This window comes from Muntiacus reevesi, chromosome 1 (assembly GCF_963930625.1).
Source record: "Muntiacus reevesi chromosome 1, mMunRee1.1, whole genome shotgun sequence".
Lineage (NCBI taxonomy): Eukaryota > Metazoa > Chordata > Mammalia > Artiodactyla > Cervidae > Muntiacus > Muntiacus reevesi.
In genome coordinates, this window is record NC_089249.1 from 221,816,779 (window position 1) to 221,833,532 (window position 16,754).

The window sequence follows — 16,754 nt, forward strand, 5'->3', positions numbered from 1 at the left end:
CCCCCCCCGCCCCCCCCCCCCCCGCCACCTCCTTTTCCCTCTGGCCGCACGTCCGCAATTTGGGGGCGGGAGGCGCGCCAAGGGGTCTGACGACCGCTGCAGCTCTGAGATGGAAGAGGGGGCGTACCTGAGGGTGCCGCACGTGGACCCCCGCACGGGCGCGATCGCGTGCACCCGCCTTTCAAGCCCGGCCATTGTCTGTTGTCTCTTCCCCCGACCCTGTGTGCGCGAGCTCCTGGCTAGGGGAGCGCAGGGCGGGAAGCGGGAGAAGGGCAGTTGAGCTAAGGCTCTGCCAAAAGAATAGGAGTTTGCCAATTACAGGAAGAGGGAAATGGTGCCCCATGTCTGAAGACGTGAATGCGGGTGCATTTGGGAAACATCTGAAAGTCAGTTTGGGGGACCTAAAACAAAAGGCGACGGCAAAGACTCGACAGGAATGATTCCTCAAATCTGGCTTGGGGGCGATGAGATGGGGACCCCAAGGAGGAGGAGCAGGTGGAGGGAGCAGAGGCCGGAACATCCCAGGAGATGTCTGGTCTGGAGCTCTGCTTAGACAAACCTGGGAAGGCACAGATGAGGCATTGTCTGAAGGGGGCCTCTGGTTCACAGTGAGATGTCTGGCAAGGGGGCTGCAGGGAGTTCGGAGGTTGGGGACCCAGGAAGGGTCATGGCGGCAGGAAGACCTCATCTCTGCGTGGCTATGCCTCAGTTTTGCTGTGACCAGTAGTTCACTCAGAGAAGGCAGCGATCAGTATGAACAAGGTGGCCTTTGCCAGGTGGGGAGGATGTGAGCCAAAACCTCTGGTCCGAGGTTACCCCTGGGGCTAGCTGGGGCTGACAGAGAGCCCCAACACTTAGATGGGGGTTGGCACTGGAGGTGTGGACAGGTGTGGCTGCCAAGGTGTGGAGTCCAGAGGCCTGGATCCAGGTGCTGGCTCACAGATGGGCCGTGCTTCTGGGGTGATGAGGCAGCTGTGGGCGGGAAAGAGAAGGTCACTGGGGTCACGTCTTTTTGTTCAAGGCCCGACAAGGCCCGAGTCCCCTGCGGGGCGGCCAAATGGGTAATTGGGGCTAGCTGCACGGTTTTGAAATGCCAAAGGACGCGGCATTGGGGTGACTTGGGAGGAACGCTGAGAGAAGCCAGGTCCCTGGGGAGGTGAGGGTGAGTGGTGCCCTGCTGGGGCGCGCCAGCACCCCCAGCACCGGGCGTGTGCCCCAGCACAGCCACCCTCGCCCAGGCCTGGCGGGAACGCCCTCCTCTCCAGACGCCTTGGGAATGGGAGTTGTCAAGCTACAGCCAAGGGTGCTAGGGCTCAATTCAGGAGTCTCCCCTCCAGCCCCACCCACGGCCGCCCCCACCGGGCCGGGCAGAGGACAAGGAGCCTCCGGTGTCACTCGGGACAGGTGAGCCGCCCAGCTCGCAGGTGGGGGCGGGGCCGCTGTCACCTGGGGCCCTTTCCCGACGGGAGCCTCTCCCAGCCCTGCCCTGCTGCCTCGGTTCCCCTCACCCACGTGTGCCCTTCCCCCTCCTCCCTTTGAGTTCTCCTTTCCTGTGTCTTCTTGTTTCCCTTTCTTTCCGCCTTTCTTGGTTTCTGGGTCTGTCTGTGTTTCTGTCGGAGTCTCCATCTCTCTCGGCGGTCTCCCTCTATTTTCGTCCATTCTCGGCCTCACCGACTCCTCCTCCCTACCTCTCCCCCGCTTCCGCCCCCTCTTGGGGGCCCCCTCCCTCAACCCCGGCGTACATTCCAGCCTCCGCCCCCGCCTCGCCGCCCCTCCCTGGAGCCAGCTGCTGCAGTGGTGGGTTCCCGAGATGCTGCGGGAAGGCTTGAGCTGGAGTCAGAGAGGTCGGGAGCCGGCGGGGGCTGGAGAGGGCACCCCCTAACTCCTCTGGAATGTCGGCTGGGCCGGCCCCACGAGGTCGGGAGAAGGAGGTCGCGCGCCCGCAGGCTGAGCCGGCCGGAGACGGCTGGCTACATCTGCCCTGTGCACGGCCCACACCCCGAACCCTCCCCACGGGCCTCTCGGAGAATCAACCCAACCCCGAACGCTCACGCAGGGCCCCTTACTGCCACCAGACCCAGACCAACCCGCCTCCCCGTCCCACACGCGCGCTGCACCCGCTCTGCAGTCCACGGGAGAGGCTTATCTCGCCTGCAGCACAGGGACCCCCATATGCAACGCCCCCCACAGTCCCAAACCTACCCCAACCTACACTTAAGGGTACCACAACCTCAGTCAACTGTGTGACCCTCAGAACCTGCTCTCACCCAGGGCCAAGACCTCCCTGACAAAAACCACAGCATTGAAGGTCACATCAGGCAGCCCAAACTCAGACCCTCAGAGACGCTGCTCAGCGGAGGCGGCACCCAAACCCGGGGCGCCCCAGCCACAGACACTGCCTACGCACCCTTCCTCCTGCAGGCCCAGCCAAGCAAAGCGGCCACTGGGGTGGGCAGGTGCAGGAGCGTAGGTGCACCGTCAGAAAAAGTGGGGCTTCCTCCTGCACGGCGGACCATCCCCTGAGCGGCCTAAAGACCCAGAGGAAGAAGAGAAAAACGGCCCTAGGAGCCACTCCAGGGTGAGCCCTGGTTGCCTCGCTATGACCCTTGCTGACCCAGGGAAGTGTTGCTGTTGCACCCATTCTCAGCTGCGGCACCCCAGGCTCAAACAGAAGCCCAGACACTGCCTGCCCTCACAGCTGGGCACCCAGGCAGTCCCTGACCCTTGAAGGAGGGACGGGGATGGGCAGCGGGCAGGACAAGTCCTGTAGGTACCTGTGTCTGCCAGCTTGGGTGTGGGGGCAGGGATGTGGAGGCTGCTATGTACATCTGCCTGGACACACAGGTCACAGAGGTGTCTTTCCTGAGCCCTTGGCAGCTGCCCCAGGAGGGCGGGCTCTCTCCATGGTTGCCACTCCCAATGTTGCCATGGAAACTACAGCCCCAGTCAGGGGTCCTTTGGCCCCTCCATGTATCTGCAGTGAGCCTGTATATAGGGCCAAGGTCAAGGGAGTCGACTGGGCTTCAGTGGGACAGCTCCTCCTGCCTCTGCAGTGGGGCTGTGGACCACACAGCCCTGCCCCAGTCTCAGAAACCCAGGAGGTATTGCCTCCCCAGCACCCCTACCCAGAGAAGCTTTGGGGTTTCCATGAGCATGCAGTGGCTGCACTGGGCCTGCATTTCACACACACTTGATATGTCTCATGCGTGAATGCATGTATTGGTGTCGGCCTCCAGGTGTCCCCTGGGTCCCTTCACAGTCCGCCTGCAGTTGGTGGGGGTTGCAGTCACTAGCATGGTCCAGGAGCTGCCTGACCATTGTATTCCTGAGATGAGGGACCCGGGCAGGAGCAGAAGAGAGACAGCCATCACATTCCTGGGCCATGAGTCACAGGGAGCTCCACCCAGGTGCCCGCCATGACCCCCTCCACCAGGAAGCCCCCTCCTAGGAACAGGAGGGAAGCAGAAGCCAGGCTGCAGTCAGCTAACTCTTCTGTACGCACCGTGGGCAGCCACCTGGGCTTCCTAGGGATCTCACATGTGCCCCCTACGCATGCAGGTGGGAAATGGGGGGCAGTTAACCTCTTCTGGGCTTCTGGCCTCCTTCCTGTCACCCTCCTCTGCCCTAGAGGCCCTGGTTGCTGCTGACACAGCACAAGGCATGTGCCCACCCCAGGGTCATGAGTCACAACATGCCACCAGCCATAGGCACATATGATCTGGGAGTTCTGGTCCCCTGAGTCACGCACACCCAGCCCTTCTGGGCTGATTCCACATCCTGGTTTTGCACATATTTTGGGGTCTATGCACAACCCCTCTGTTCTTGCACATAGAAAATGACCATGCAAACATGTTTCCATGTGTGCACACGCATGCGCACACCTCCATGCCACTTTGCACATACACATACACGTGAGTTCTGTGGACACACTTCCACACCATGTGCACGTGCACACAGCACCACTTTCATGCTCACACAGGCATGGTCCTCAGATCCTGTTTCTCCATCTCTGCACCCACGGGTCCCCTGCCCAGAGGCACATATGTGCACCACACCTGGCAACATACACATACATCCAGTCCCCACTTCTCCCTCCCTGGCTCTGGGCCCCGGGGATCTGGGCCAGGCTGGCGGGCTGGAGTTTCTGCCCGGACCGTCCCACTTCCGCGCCCCCGCCGAGCGGCCGCCAGGTGCACCGGCCCGGCCCTCGCCTGGTCGGCCGGGAGGGGGCGGTAATTACGCGGCCCCGGGGTCTCTCCCCCTCCACGCGCCTTTCATCCCGGCCACGCCCGACCCGAGCCCAGACGCTCATTACCGCCTCCCGCCCGGTCATTAGCCGGGGTCGGGGGAGGACCCGGCGTCCGGCGGGCCGGGCCCAGTGGGGAGGCCTGGGGGTTCGGTGCGGGAGCGCAACGGCCACACCCCCGTCTCCGTGGCAACGCGAGTGGGTGAGGTGTCCTGCCCCGAGGAAGTGGGGTGGTCTTCGGGCGGGCGCCTGTGGAGGGGCGTCTTGTGAATGCGCAGAAGTAGACCTTCGGGCTAATCCGCGTCCAGCCGGGCAGGCGGCAAGCCGCGCATCGCGGCCGGCCGCGAATAGCAGCTTCGCCCCCGCCCAAGGCTATTTTAAGCCCCCTCTCCCCGACCACCCCAAGCGCTCAGGCGGAGGAGTGGGGTGGGGGGGGCCTAAGGGCGGGACGGGAAACCCCTCCCACGCCAATGCTCGTGGCAGTCGACTGGACCGCGAGGCGGGTCCGGGAGCCCCTGGCCAGGCTGACAACGAGGCCGCAGCGCCCCCTTGTGTCCTCGGGGAGAACGTGGAGCAGGGCCGAGGCAGGGAGCAAGGTGGTTTCAGCCCCTTGCGACCACCCTCCCCCACCCCGCCGCTCACGGGGACAAACAGTCCTTGTTACACACTGAGTCACAGGGACACGCCGGCAGCCAGGTACGGATACAGGTACCACACCTGAGACGCAAGCACACACTTCCCACACTGTGCCCGGGGCAGGCTCACCTGAGGACAGGTATCCACAGGTATAGGTCCACACTGCGATGGGAACCCAGGACAGTCGTGGGTACTTACTTACTCAGCCCTGTACCAAGCAACAGCCTCGTAGTAAGTACACGCTGAATAACTGCTCGTGGAAAAATGAATGAACCAAGGTACTTCATAAAACTAGGAGAAGGCAGATTAGGAACCACAGAACAGTGGGGGCGGGGGCTGAGGGTCCCCTATGACTCCGGGGCCCCCGTCGCCTGGGCTGGGGCCAGGAGCCACCGACCTGACTTTGCTGGGGGAGCAGATCAGAACGCCGGTGGAGGGGGGGATTACACTCCGGCTGGGCATGCCCGGCCCTGGGGCTCCACCATGGGCGCCGCGGGAGGGGGAGCTGAGCGATGAGTCCCTCTGCTCCTTTTAATAACCGCCCTGCGTGAGTGGCTGACGCAGCAGCTTCTGCTGCTGCTGACAGAGTTGTATGGTGGGGGCTGTGGTGTGGGGGACGAGGTGCAGAGAGATGGCTGCCAGGAGTCATGAACTACTGCCTGAAACTGGGAGGGGTCCCAGCGACCTTGTCACAGGAGACAGTGTCCATACTCCCGTGCCTACTGTGTCAGCTAGACCCACCCGAGTGTGGGATCGAGTGTGGGGCTTGGGGAGGCCTGGAGCTTGCCTGGTATGTGTGTGAGGTCTTTCTTCTCGGATTCCCTCTTAATTTTTCTTTTTCTAAACCTCAATTTGGGACATATGGGATCCTAGTTCTCAGACCAGGGATTGAACCTGCACCCTTGCATAAGAAGTGGGGAGTCCTAACCACTGGACCAGCAGGGAAGTCCCTCAAATCTCTCTAACTTTTAGCAGAATGTCTGCCTTTGAAGACCGTCTGGAGCAGGACCATTATCTTGGACCTCTGGTCTGGGGAGGCAGAGGTCTGCACTAGCTTCTTGCACCCCATGGAAGGGTTCAGGGCCACAGAAGGTAGTATGAGCCAAGGCCTGGGCAGGGGGAAAGGGGTGACAAGAGGAGAAACCGGGAACAGCCTTGGGGGTGAATATCTCTGCAATAGCAGAGGTGTTGGGACCCCCAGACAGGAAAAAGTTTCATGGGGAGGAGCCAAGTGGCACGCCCCTGGCATGGGCAGTGAGTGGGTTCTAGGTGTGCAAAACAGTGTGCTTTGAGGAGATGGGAGGGGGCTGAGCTGAATGTTGGGGTGCAATGGAGACTCCAGGGCTGGGCACAGAGTCCAGCTCTGTGGGTTTGAGAGCCCAAGTCAAGGTCAGTCTGCAATCTAGAGCCTGGGATGCACAAAAATGTCTGGCCGGCTGACTGTGGGGTGTGGGTGCCACCTACCAGACCTGGTGAAGTCAGGATTGAGGTGGGAATTAGGTGTGGATGCAGTCTGGAATTTGTAAGGAAACAAAGTTGGGAAGCAGGAAGAATTCGGATCGTGGAGAATACTGGGGTCCACATAAATGGAGTTGTCTCAGTGTTAGGGTTTGGGCGGGCTTTGGGGCTGACCACATGAAGTGGCGTATTCAGGAGAGTTGAGGTTCTAGGAGTTCTGGGTTGTCCGTTAGGTTGGCAAATTTATAAGGACTGATGCCGGGGTTCAGATGAAGGTGGGGTGTCTGAGAACTGTATCTCGGGTGGTTCTGGGTACCTAAGTAGTTGGTCGGTAATTGCTGGAGCACCGCAAAACTGGGGGTTTCAGGCACCCCCAAAAGGTTCCCAGGAGATGCTCTGGCAACATCCGCCAGAGCCCCTTTGTTCTCCGCCACAGGCCAGGGGGCGGGCATGCGGAAGTAGGTCCGCTCCGCCCCGCCGCGAACCTGCCCCGCCCCCCACTCACTGGCTGGGGACTGCGGACCCCGCGCGTCCCTGTGCCCAGCGCCCACGCGCGGGAGGGGGCGGGACCGCTACAGGCCCGGCCCCCCAGCTCATGAATATGAGGCACAGACACGATCTCCAGGGCCTGGGATTGGCCGGCGCAGCGCGGGGAGGATAGCTCAGGGGCGGGGCCTGGCGGCGAACTATATAAGGCCAGGCGCACAGCGCCCCCCTCCTCACTCGCGCGTTAGGAGGCTCGGGTCGTTTTGCTGTCCTGTCTTCCCGCCTGCGCCAGGGACCTGCCCAACTCAGTGGTGAGGGTCCTGGTGGCACCGGCTCCACGGGCCCGGGGCGGCGGGCGGCCTGCGGCTAGCTGGGCGGGGCGGTGGCGGCACGCCCTTGGGCGGGGGCGGTGCCAGGGCGGGCACGGGGTGGAGTCCGCCCCGCCAACGGCGAGGGGCAGCGTAGACCGGGTAGAGCCGTGGCCGGACGGCAGTCCTTGTGGGCCAGGCCTGCCGCGAGCGTGACATCTCCGTAAAATGGCGGCCGCGAGCGCGAGACAGTGCCTATCGAAATGGCGGGAGCGCCAATGCCCGGATGGAGTGGCGCAGGACGCGCGCGGGGGCGCATGCGCATGCTGGGCGTGGCCGGGCCAGGGCTCCTCCCCGCTTTCCTATTGGCGTTCTGCGAGGGCAACACAGCCCCGTTGCCACCCACGGCTTAAGTTTGGGTCCTAGTTTCGCGGCTGCAGGTCGCCTTCTAGCCTGTTTCTGGCTCCTTAGCGGAAGCCTGTGTCCCATAAAGGGTCAATCTAAGCACCGCCCCACAATCCCGCCCTGCGTTGGCATCCCAGCGCAGACGCCCCCCGCCCCCGCTCCAGCTCCCCCGCCACTCCCTGCACAGTACCATCAAGTGGACCAAGCACTTTGCCATGATGGTCTGGTTAGGACTGTTAGAACTTAGTCCTCCGCTGTTTGCAAAGTGCGGAAGCCAAGGTGCACTCAGCCCATGGCAATGGTGGTCGATGCCCTCTTAAGGGTCCAGTGTTAAACCTCCTATGAGGGTGTCACCAGGCTGGAGTTGGGGGCCCCATGGTCAAGTAGCACTGACGAGCGCGGCAGAACCGTGGTGTGGACCCAGCTCTCGGAGCTCCGAGTATTGGCTGAGAGGGGTAGACTTGGCCCACGCTCAGAGTAGAGGCAAAGGGCCCGAAGTGATAAAGGAATTAAGGGCTTGTTTGAGATGAAGTACTGGGTGTGGGCTTGGGACAGTTAAAGGGCAGCTAAATAATTTCTCACGGTTTCCCCCATGAGCATATGTTACTTGTATAAAGTAAAATAGGGAGGGGTGAGTTTGGAAGCCCCTGCAGGAGCTGAGAGTATTTCAATGGTGTTTTCCTCAGGCCACCATGGCATCAGATGAGGGCAAGCTTTTCGTCGGAGGGCTGAGTTTTGACACCAATGAGCAGTCACTGGAGCAGGTCTTCTCAAAGTACGGACAGATCTCTGAAGGTGAGACTGGTGCCAGAGGAGGTGGCTGAGCAGGGCTGCGCGCAGGGAGGGTGGGGTCCTGACCTCAGACCTCTCTACTGCACAGTGGTGGTCGTGAAAGACAGGGAGACCCAGCGATCCAGGGGCTTTGGGTTTGTCACCTTTGAAAACATCGACGATGCCAAGGACGCCATGATGGCTATGAATGGGAAGGTGAGGGGTGGCCACTTTGGGGTCCGGAGGGTCTGGGCTGCAGACCTAGGGCGGGAGGTGTAGAGGCTTACCGTGTTCACTCTTGGTCTCCAGTCTGTGGATGGGCGGCAGATCCGGGTGGACCAGGCAGGCAAGTCATCTGATAACCGATCCCGTGGATACCGAGGTGGCTCTGCTGGAGGCCGGGGCTTCTTCCGCGGGGGCCGGGGCCGGGGCCGTGGTTTCTCCAGAGGTGAGTGCCACCTGCGGGGATGAGGTGGGGGGCATTGCTGCAGGAGCTGACACTTTTCCTTCTGTGCCCTCTGTAGGAGGTGGGGACCGAGGCTATGGGGGGAGCAGGTTCGAGTCCAGGAGTGGGGGCTATGGAAGCTCCAGAGACTACTACAGCAGGTGGGGGCAGCGGTCCTGCAGAGGGTGGGGGCTGGTGGAAACCCCGAGGTGCCCTCCACGCCCATCTTTGTCCTTCTTGCAGCCGGAGTCAGGGTGGCGGGTACGACCGGAGCTCTGGCGGGTCCTACAGAGATAGCTACGACAGTTATGGTAAGTGGCACTCCAAGGGCTGGTGGTGGGAGTTCAGTGCGCCTCGGTGCGCTCTGCCAGTCTCGATCAGAGCTGGTTACTCTGCTGACCCTGTAAGGGACAAGACTGCCTTCTCAGGTCTTGGTGCCAGCAGCCACTTCTACTGACCAAGGAGAAAAGGGAGATCCAGGGCCTCTGAGCAGAGTGGGCAGGCAGCATCCGTGCGTGTGGGCCACCGCCACCCTCGGCTGTGGGGGGGTTGGTTGCTCCTGAGGCTGCAGGGCTGGGCCCCCAGGGCCGGGCCAGGCGTGGACTGCTGCCTCTTGCCATCTGCTTCCGCGCCTTTACACTGTGCCTGCTTCTTGTTCTCAGCTACACACAACGAGTAAAAATCCTTCCTGCTCGAGATCGTCCTTCCAATGGCTGTGTGTTTAAGGATTTGGGGAGCGCCGCTGCATCGTTAGTGTGTAGTGACCACGCCTCCTTGTGCCCATTTCTGTAGTTTTGTTGGTTCTGATCTTGTCAAACACAGCCTGACTGCTTCTGACCCCCAGATGGCCTCACTGCTGCCCTTTGCTTTTTAAGGAAGTGCATTCTGTTTTTAAGGGTTTTTAAATTGTTTTGAAAAGCACTTCCAGTTTTACTTTTAACCTTTTTACCACTAGCCAAGAGATTTTTTAGAAAATAACTGGGGGTTGTGAGGGTTTTGTTTTTGTTTTTGGTTGTGTTGCTGTTTTCATTTCTTTTCAGTGGGGTCAATCAACCCCGTGAGGTTGCTCTTTTTTGAGGTTGAACGAACTCTGGACCCGCTCTCTTTGTCGGAAGCTGAGCAAGCTGTGGCTTTTTTCCAACTTGGTGTAACATTTCTGAGTGTAGCGTGGTCAGACCGTGCAGGAGGCAGTGGAGGTGCCCGGGCTGCCCGCCTGTCCTGTGCGACCCACAGTCCCCAAGAGGTTCTTGACAATGTGTGTTTATATTGTCCTTTTTTACTGGAAGTCATACACATATGCCATCACTGTTGTATTTGAAGTGGTTGAGGAATCCTTGTATGCCGTTTTCTTTGGCTTCACGAAGCTGATTAAAAGACTGTCTGAATGAACCTCGCTCTGAGCATCTCCCTTTGATCGCACCACACGCGTCCTGCTGCCAGCTTGAAGCAGGCAGAGTAGAGCAGAGCGGGCAGCTAGAGGACTAGGGCTGCCATCCTGCCTGCAGCTCCCAGAGCTAGAGGAGGAAGGTAGAGCCAGTGATGCTGGCTGGGCCCCTGTGACCACCGACTGCCCCCACCCAGTTAGGTGAGCAGGTGGGTGACGGGAGTGGGCTCTCGGACTGCAGGGCAGCCCTGGGATTCTTCTGGCCGTGGCAGCTGGAGGGCTCAATGGGCGGGCAGCCTAGCAGGGACAGTGGACATGGGGGCGCCCAACGCTGACCCTGAGCCCCTTAATCTAGAATCAGGCCAGAGAGCGAGCGGATGCAGACAGTGTCCCTGGGTGACCACAGACTGACTGGCTCATTAGCTAGCTCTGCTGTTGCTTTACAAGTTCTGAGCATTCTCTGCTAGCCTATGGAAGCTGCAGCCCCTTGGAGGACAGAAGTGTTGTGCGCCCAACAGAACCCTCTGAGACGCAAGCCGCTCCCTGGGCTAGCTCATATGTGGAGATAGTCCTGTCACCGAGGTAACTCCTTTTGCTCGTCCGCATTCCTCCTCTCTTGGGCGCTCATATGAAAGGAAAGCCATATTACCCGGGGAATATTCCTTTGACTTTTTTGCTTTTCTATTTTTTTTTTTCCTTTTTTTTTTTTTTTAAAAACAAGGTGGAACCAAAGGCAGGTCCCAGCCATTTGCCCTTCCCCACCTGCAGCCAGGCGAGCAGCCTGGGCAGTTGAGCTTCACCGGTAGGTTCCACCCGCTAGTAGGATTGGAGACCACCAAACGCCCTGCCTTTTGGAATTTTTTGTTCATCAATTGACTGTCTTTTCCAGACCTCTTTAAGTCACACTCCTAACTAGTTCTCTACGGTGTCTGCTGCTGCCATGACATTTTTCCCAGAGCTTGTGCCGTTTTCTAAGCAGCTCCGTCCCAAGTGGGTGGCTGGCTCTGCTTAAGAGTGGAAGGTAGCCTTACCCGTCTGAAAGGCTCAGGCCTGCCCATGGCGGGGCCTCAGGTTGGCCCCGATGACTAGCTTGAGACCCTCCCAGGAGCTGTGGATTGTTCTGGGGGAAGCAGGGAGGGGAGCTCAGCTCTGCCAGGGGGTAAGGGCTAACACTCGTTTGCTTTGGCAGGTTGAATGGAAGTCAGTGTGACCCGGAGGAAGTGTGGCCTGAGAACAGTGTTGACCTGGGGTTCCTGTCCCAGGAGGGACTCTACCCAGGATCGAGCCAGAGGCACGGATGCCTGCCCTCGCAGCCCGTCGCCTGTAAGTGCTTCCTGGGGTGGGAGGCATGTGGCCCTTTGGCCCAGGCCCTTGCAGTGGGTTCTCCCCTCCCGGCAGCGTGATCCATTGGGGACAGCGTCTTCGCCTCCTGCTGGAGTGGCCCTTGTGCTCCCCCCAATCCCTCCTATCTTTTCAGCAGATGTTTTACTGGCAAGGTTGGGGCACAGGGTTCAAGGTGCTCCAGGAGGACAGGCCTGTGGTGCTGGCAAGGCGGTGGGTCCTCACCCTCGATGTGACAAGAAAGCATGGAAGTCACGTGTGAATAAAGGGATGGTGTGTCCACCCACAAATCTTGAGTCTCGTTTGGGGCATGGTGTGGAGGGCGGACACCGATTCTGCAGGGGTGGTCCAGATGGAAGGGGTGTGGTGGAGAGTCCACTGGAGAAAACCTATTTCAGCCTTCCTTCTGGGCATGAGCTGGAATCAAACCAGGAAGACCAGCTTGACAGCTCATTGCCTTCTTGGGCTGTTCCCCTGGGACTGTTCTCTCAGGGTCTGAGAGGGTGTGGCCAGCCTGAGCAGAGGAGGAGGTGGTCCCTTGGGTCCCCCATCCCAGGGGCAGGCATCTCTCCCAGAGCCCAGGCTGAGGTCTTGTTAGTGACCCTGGGCATCTTCATCTTTGCAGCCCACGGGGCTGGTGGCCTTGCTCCCAATTGCTTGCTTTCTGCCCCAGTCTTGGGGTGCAGAACATTAGGGTTGAGCCGTGGTTCCACTGCCTCGGGCTCTGGGCTGGTTGTATTAACTCCGAGCAGGGTGTGGCCCTGTGAGGTCCAGGTCACTGGCTTAACTCCCTGTTTCTCCCACGGGATGTGTTTGGTCTCTTCTGGTCTCCCCCGCCCCCAAAAGCAGGATGTGCAGGTTCGGGGCCTGGATGTCTCCTCCACGGGAGGATCAGGCCCAGTGTGCCACCGCGCAGCTGTCACCGTAGCCCAGGGCGAGTTGTGTGGGGACGCAAATGTTCCCAGGGCCCACCTGGGAGGGAGGCTTGCCGGATCCCGTCGCACCTGCCTCCGCATCAAAGTCCCTGACACTGGTAGGTGTTCCCAATAACCCGCTCCTGACGTGGCGTGCGGGGCGGCCGCGGTGCTCACGCTCCGGTCGGGGGATAGGACTGAGGCTTCGAGCCCTCGGGAGCAGGCTGAGCGAGGAGTCAGCCGGCTCTGGACTCGGGGAAACATGAGCTCAGGTGAAGTGATGTGAACGGCCGGGGGAGTGGCTAGGCATTTCCGGCTACGAGGCCACGCCCCTGAATCCCATTGGCTGACACTGCCTCGCGCCATTGAATGACAGCGCCTAAAGAGGGGCGGGGCGCAACAAGCGCTTCCGCCGGGCCATGGGGCCGCGCTTGCTGCCGCCGCGGCTCCTGCTGCTGTCGGCGCTCTTGCTGCCGCCACTGCTGTGCGGAGCCGAGGACACGCCCCCGTTACCACAGGCCACGTTGCCGCCGCCGCCCGTCGTGACGAACGGGAGCCAGCCGGCTGCACCGCACAACAACACACATCCGCGGCCGCCGGGCTCGCCGGACTCGCCGGGCTCGCCACTGCTGCGCTCTCTCTACGTGGTCACGGGCCTCATTATTCTGGCCGCGCTCTACTTCCTCATCCGGGCATTCAGGTGCGTCAGGCGCACGCCGCCGCCGCCCGGGCGCGGCCAATCCTCGCGCGCCTCGCGCCCCACGTGCTTAGGCGCCTGAAGCCCAGTGCACCAGCGTCACGTGGATGGTTGGGTGGGTGCGGTAAGAAAGTCACGTGATACGCTGTTATTTTTCTGAAGTTTGGGTGCTGCTGCTGCTAGTTTTCCAGAGGGAGCCTCGGAGGCGAGAGGTTGTGGGTTGCGTAGGGCACCGGGAGTCTCCGGAACACTATGCGGCTCCGCCAGCCTGGCGACGAGCGTCGCGGCCACCATTCCAATTTGCGTCTGCGACCCGGGGCTGGCCGCATCGTTCCCTGTAGTTAATGCTCACAGCCCGGAGCCTGCCCCGGCGCTTTGCTGCTCCTGTTCAGTCCAGGGCTGGACATGATTATCGGTGTCTAGGTTCTGCCCATGCTCCCCCAAGTTGAGGACCCTCTTGCTTTTCCCGCCTGCAATATGGGAGACCTGGGTTCGATCCCTGGGTTGGGAAAATACCCTGGAGAAGGGAAAGGCAACCCACTCCAGTATTCTGGCCTGGAGGATCCCTTGGACAGAGGAGCCTGGCAGGCTGCAGTCCATGGGGTCGCAAAGAGTCGGACACAACTGAAGCGACTTCACTTTCTTTCACTTTGCTTTTCCCGAGGCATACCCCGTGCCTGGTGCGGGCCCTTTGGCCCCTCCTCGGGCCCCTGACCTCCGCATTTGGCTTCCTCTCTGGGGTTGATCTCCAGAGAGCCTGTGTCCCACAGAGCTGACCATGTTCAGGCGCTCTCAACGGGCATTTTCTGTTCCTCGAACACTGCTGTGGGTGCACAACACTTGTCTCCATGTCACTGCACGGTGTATCCATCATAGAGGCCTCATAGAGACCTCGCGGTTTCCCTGGTGGTGGTCCGGAGCCAGAGCTTCTGTCTGAGACAGCTCTCAACTTGATGTTTCTGGCAAACCCTAATACTTTCTCTGAGACTCAGTCTTCTTATCTGTATAGTGGGAGGAAACCCCCCCACAGGGTCCTAGCTGGGGGGGGGGGGGGTTGCCGATGTCCACCTTTTGTTATTGATATAAGAGCAGTTGATGATCGTTGTGACCATTGTGAGAAGAAGTGCAGTTAGGCCGGGAAGGTACACTGCAAGGCTTTGGGAGTCATGCAGAGGAGGATTATGGGGAAAGGTGGGAAGCTGGACAGGGGGTCAGCAGCTTCACGGAGAGGTCGTGAGAGAGTCACTGAGTGAGCCTGGGCCTGCTTTCAGATTGAAAAAGCCACAGAGGAGGAGATATGGGCTCCTGGCCAACACTGAGGACCCCACCGAGATGACCTCGATGGACAGTGATGAGGAGACAGTCTTTGAGACAAGGAACCTGAGATGGTAGGGTAGCACTCTACACACTTTCAGGGGCTCCTTGGGTGGATTGGGGGTGGGATCAGCAGGAAGAGAGTCAGGTGGATCACCTGTGCCTGTGCTCAGCATAGTCAGCACCCAGCAGCAAGGGTGGGCCTGGAGTGAGCACTGTTTTGCTGTCACGGGCTGCATGGCCTCATCTGAGGCCCCTGTCTCACAGTTTCAGTTTCCCATTTCTTTAACATGGGAACTAGCTGCATGGTTGGAGTAGGTGAGCACTTCCTCTTTGCCTGACACTGAAGGCCAAGATCAGTGTCAGAGATGGAGGATTCCTGCCAGGTGCTACCAAAGCTGCAGGATGGGTCTGAGACTGCCTCTCCAGCGCCCAGCCCTAGGAAGAGTGTCCCAGATACAGGGAGAGCAGAGAAGAGAGTGGGTTGACAACTGAGGTGACCCAGGGGCTTTGGGCTCAGGGCCAGCGACTGCCTGAGCGGGATTGATGGCCCCTTTAACCCCAGCATGTTGCAGGCTCAGGCCCAGAAGCTTGGAGACCATAGGATGACTCTGACTTTCTGGCCCCCTTCCTACCCCCAGAGGGAGGCGTGGGTATGGTCCACGAATCCCTCTGGTGTGTGCATCTCCTGGCTACGGCACCTACGGCCTTTCCCCCCAGGTCGGGTGTCAGCAAGGCCTGCAGGCTGGGGGCAGGGGCTGGGATGTTAGAGGGCTCAGCACTCAGCCTCAAACACAGCTGGGTGGGGGCAGAGCGGGGTGGGCTCACCATTTCTCACCACCTTCTACTCCTCCTTTCCAGATGTTTGGTTCGGGAAGGCAGCATTTCCAGTGGCCCTGGGGGAAGGATGAAAGGCAGGGGCCCTCCCAGTGCTTGGAACACCCTGCCTGGACCAGAGAGTGTGTGTGGGGCCCTCCCGGCCCACTGGAAGCCAACTCAGCCCTCCCCGCAGACAGGACTGCCCAGGTTACCAGGTGGAAGCCAGAGGGGCACCGGCAGCCCCACACAGGACTCTGAGGCCCCTGGCCATGATGTGACTTATATCAGTCGCCCTCACTGGTGGGAATGCAGCAACCCCAGGTTGAGGCCTGGAAGGCGGGCAGGCTGGGTGTCCTGTCTGGGAGCACCGTTCCTCTGGGGCGGGGACAATAAAGGCAGCAGTGCTTTTGTAGCTGGTACCCAGCTCCACAGCGGGCCAGACCCGGCGCCCTGGCTCACGGGTGGGGCAGGGGGCAAGCAGATCTGGGTCTATGTCAGCCTCAGTTCTCCCACCTGTGACCATCTGGATCATCCCTAGCTGTTCAGAGGGTCCCATGGGAAATCCCACAAAAGAGGGATAGAGATGGGGGAGACCTGCCCCCACCTGTCTGGAAGAAGATCCTGCCACTAGTTACCTCTAGGCTTAGTAAAGGAGAACTCCTATTTGTCCACCAAACTGCTTAAGGGCTTCCCTTCCAGGCCGACTTCAGCCCAGGGCCCCTCAAAGGTGGTGTCCTCTGCTACACCACACACTACTACTCCAGAGTCATTTCTCACAGAGCCCCAGGCTGCAGCGTCCAGGTCTGGAACCAGCCGAGGCTCCCCGTGCCCACCCTGCCCTCCTTTCAGCCTCCAGTGAAATCACTGGTGAACCTGATCCCCCATCCCAGGCAATCTGTGCTGGCACTCAGGCCTCTGTTCTGGCCTCCCGAGTCCCACGGGGACACCTGAATTCCACAGCGTGTAGCTCAGTGCCCATCTTGACCACCTCAGTCCCATATCTGGAACTTAAACCCCTTTCAGGCATCTTGAGTCCCATCAGGGCAACTGATCCCCCATTCTGGGCACCTGAACCCCTTAGGGGTACCTCAGTCCCCATCCTCATAATCTGGGATTCATCCTGGCACCTGACCCCACAGGGGTGTTTCAGTCCCCATCTTGACCGTCTGAGGCCCATACTGGTCACCTGAGTCCCACCGAGTACCTTGGTTCCCATTCCTTGTGATGGGCTTGATGAGTTCCTCTGTGGGCCTTGTTTCTAGGCGGAGTCTGGCTCTGGCCTGTTCTCCCCTGTACCCTATAAATGTGGTTGTGGAAAGCAGGACCAGTGTGGCTGGCTGTAGCTCTGTGCCCAGCCTGAGGTTACCCTCAGGCCTCTGGCTGAAAGCATGGAGGCCACGTTGTTAGAAGGAGCTGTCATCAGAGGGAGCTGCCACCAGGTGGCAGCCTTGTGCTGCACAGTCTCTACCCTGTTGGCCTATGGTCCCAGGTGTGGCCTGAGCCAAACTTTGTACAGGTGGGGAAATAGGC

The 16,754-nt window shown here is 60.2% G+C and overlaps 1 protein-coding gene across 6 annotated transcripts; it reads left to right on the forward strand.

Annotated features, from left to right (window-relative positions):
* Nucleotides 1-6,980: 6,980 nt before the first annotated feature.
* Nucleotides 6,981-15,636, forward strand: CIRBP (cold inducible RNA binding protein). Of its 6 annotated transcripts, XM_065918481.1 has the most exons (13): nt 6,981-7,137; nt 8,226-8,334; nt 8,420-8,526; nt 8,620-8,758; nt 8,835-8,916; nt 8,999-9,066; nt 10,607-10,721; nt 11,329-11,462; nt 11,617-11,753; nt 12,330-12,513; nt 12,913-13,094; nt 14,363-14,479; nt 15,267-15,636. In XM_065918481.1, exons 2-12 carry the CDS (start codon nt 8,232-8,234, stop codon nt 14,408-14,410), a joined length of 1,299 nt encoding a protein of 432 aa, XP_065774553.1. In that variant the 5' UTR covers nt 6,981-7,137; nt 8,226-8,231; the 3' UTR covers nt 14,411-14,479; nt 15,267-15,636. The 6 variants fall into 6 exon arrangements, with proteins under 6 accessions (XP_065774553.1, XP_065774551.1, XP_065774552.1 ...); XM_065918479.1 differs by having other exon boundaries at nt 11,617-12,513; XM_065918480.1 differs by having other exon boundaries at nt 11,620-12,513.
* The last annotated feature ends 1,118 nt before the right edge of the window (nt 15,637-16,754 follow it).

What these genes read in the sequence shown, in the direction of transcription:
- CIRBP (XM_065918479.1), top strand. Translation starts at nt 8,232, where the DNA reads ATGGCATCAGATGAGGGCAAGCTTTTCGTCGGAGGGCTGAGTTTTGAC. An exon ending in TGATGGCTATGAATGGGAAG is followed by an intron (nt 8,527 to 8,619) that starts GTGAGGGGTGGC and finishes CTTGGTCTCCAG; the next exon opens with TCTGTGGATGGGCGGCAGAT. An exon ending in AGATAGCTACGACAGTTATG is followed by an intron (nt 9,067 to 10,606) that starts GTAAGTGGCACT and finishes ATTCTCTGCTAG; the next exon opens with CCTATGGAAGCTGCAGCCCC.